The sequence below is a fragment of the Staurois parvus genome, unplaced genomic scaffold, assembly GCF_062004578.1.
Source record: "Staurois parvus isolate SC_StPar_1 unplaced genomic scaffold, SC_StPar_1.0 ptg001181l, whole genome shotgun sequence".
In the NCBI taxonomy this organism is placed as follows: Eukaryota; Metazoa; Chordata; class Amphibia; order Anura; family Ranidae; genus Staurois; species Staurois parvus.
In genome coordinates, this window is record NW_028318977.1 from 498,013 (window position 1) to 500,000 (window position 1,988).

Genomic DNA, 1,988 nt, shown 5'->3' on the forward strand with positions numbered 1-1,988 from the left:
ACTGCTCGGCATGGTGTCAGTAGCAACAGCAGTTCCCATTGGGCAGAGCTATATGGGTTGGTTGGCACCAGGGTAGAGGAAAGGTGGTTGCAGCCAATAACTGTGATCAATCAGGGAGAAAGATGGCAAAATATCTGGGAAAATTGTACAATATTTTAAAATAATATCATCAGTGGCAGATTTATCCCATCTCCCTTCAAGATAATGAAATAGATGAATGCCATACACCCAACACAGGATAGAGGGGCTCGGTGAAGTAGGCTGTGAAGGTGTGGAGGTGGCGGATGGGGTCACACATATAGAAGGAGATCTGCCCAGCCTCATAATCCAGATATACCCGGACTCGACTACCAGCAATATCATCAGGGAGATCGGTCACAGTATAGTCATGCACAGCTTTATACTTTTTACCCCTCCTGTCCAAACCCCAGGAGACATCATTACATCCAATCAAGCAGTCATCCCCCTCCCTGTCTATACAGTCATAACACATCCCAATAATCCAGTTATGGGATCTCTGGACATCTACTTCCCAATAATGTCGCCCTGAAGAGAAACTCTGATTGCCTAAAACTTGAAAATTATCTGTAAATCTTTCCTCAGTCTTTGGGCGATACTGATACGCACCTGACCAGGACAGAGTCTTCTTATCATAGGAGATGCATGTAAAATTAGAAGCTGTGTCCTCATATAAAACCATATCTACAGCTTTCTGAAAATAGATCTCCCCAATGACACCAGTGATTATATCTGATAATCCAGTGCGGAACATATCTGAGACCTTGGACACATCCAGATCCCCCCCATCATAGAGCAGTTCATCATGTCTCTCTGTGTCCTCCTCATCTCCATCCCCTGTATCATACAAGTCACCTGTGTCCGATTCCTGTAGGATGGTCAATGGATCTGTCATGGCACACAGTTCCTTTAATGGAAGTATCTTCTTGGACAGCTCCTCCATCTTTAATTCCAACTGCTGGATCAAATCGTTGACTGGGCTTAAGATCCACTCTGCTTGCCCAGCAATCTCACTCAAAATTCTCTTCTCCAGGTCTTCCAGATGTCTCCTGAGATCTTGGAACAGGGCAGTGACTCTCCTGGTTTCACTATCTGCTTTGCCTTTTACTCTTTCCCCGTGTTCCTGCAGACTCAGGACTCTTTTTTCTGTCTCTCCCCTCTTAGTAATCATTTTCTGAAGATTATTTATTAGTTTCCTCTTCTTCTTTATGAAGGTCTCTAGTGGATTTTCCACCTGGTGTCCCTGATGTTCTCCAGTTAAACTGCAGGAGATGCAGATACAGGCGGTGTCCTCGGTGCAGCAATACTCCAGGATCTTCTTATGGACGGAGCATTTCATCTTCTCCGTGGTGGTGGTGGGGTCACACAAGACATGTTCTGGTGACTTACTGTGGACTCTCAGATGGTTTTCACATAGAGAAGCCTCACATAGCAGACAGGACTTCACAGCAGGTACAGAGGTGTGAATACAGTAAGTACAGGAGATGCCGGTCTTCTCTGGATCTGGAGGAGCAGACAGGAAATGCTGAGTTATATTACGCAGAGTTCTATTTCTTTGCAGCGGGGGTCGCTCCTGGAACTCTTCCCTGCACTGAGGGCAGCAATAACCTCCATTCTCCTCCTGTGTATCAAAGACACAGTCAATGCAGACCAGGCAGAAATTGTGCCCACATTTCAACATGATGGGATCCATATAAATGTTCAGACAGATGGAACAATCCAGCTCAGCTCTCAGATCTGCAGATGCCATGGCCAACAGCAAAAAAGACAAATGAACATCAGACTTGGTTGTATTCCAAAACCAGTTTGTCTGGTCAGGCAATTTCCTGCAGAGGGTGGGGCTAAGAAGGTGTTTGTCCAGGTAGCTGAAAAGGTCACAAACAGCTGAAAAAAGTCAACAATCTCCCCCCAAAAACAAATGTAACCACCAGGGGGTGTCTCATCAAATTTAGACTGCTTGGTCAGTTCCT

The 1,988-nt window shown here is 45.5% G+C and overlaps 1 protein-coding gene across 1 annotated transcript; it reads right to left on the reverse strand.

The window, feature by feature from the left end:
• On the reverse strand, positions 1–1,774 carry LOC149438541 (E3 ubiquitin-protein ligase TRIM7-like). Its single transcript, XM_089659704.1, has one exon. The coding sequence runs from the start codon at positions 1,766–1,768 to the stop codon at positions 197–199; it is 1,572 nt and encodes a 523-aa protein (XP_089515830.1). The 5' UTR covers positions 1,769–1,774; the 3' UTR covers positions 1–196.
• Between the last annotated feature and the right edge of the window lie 214 nt (positions 1,775–1,988).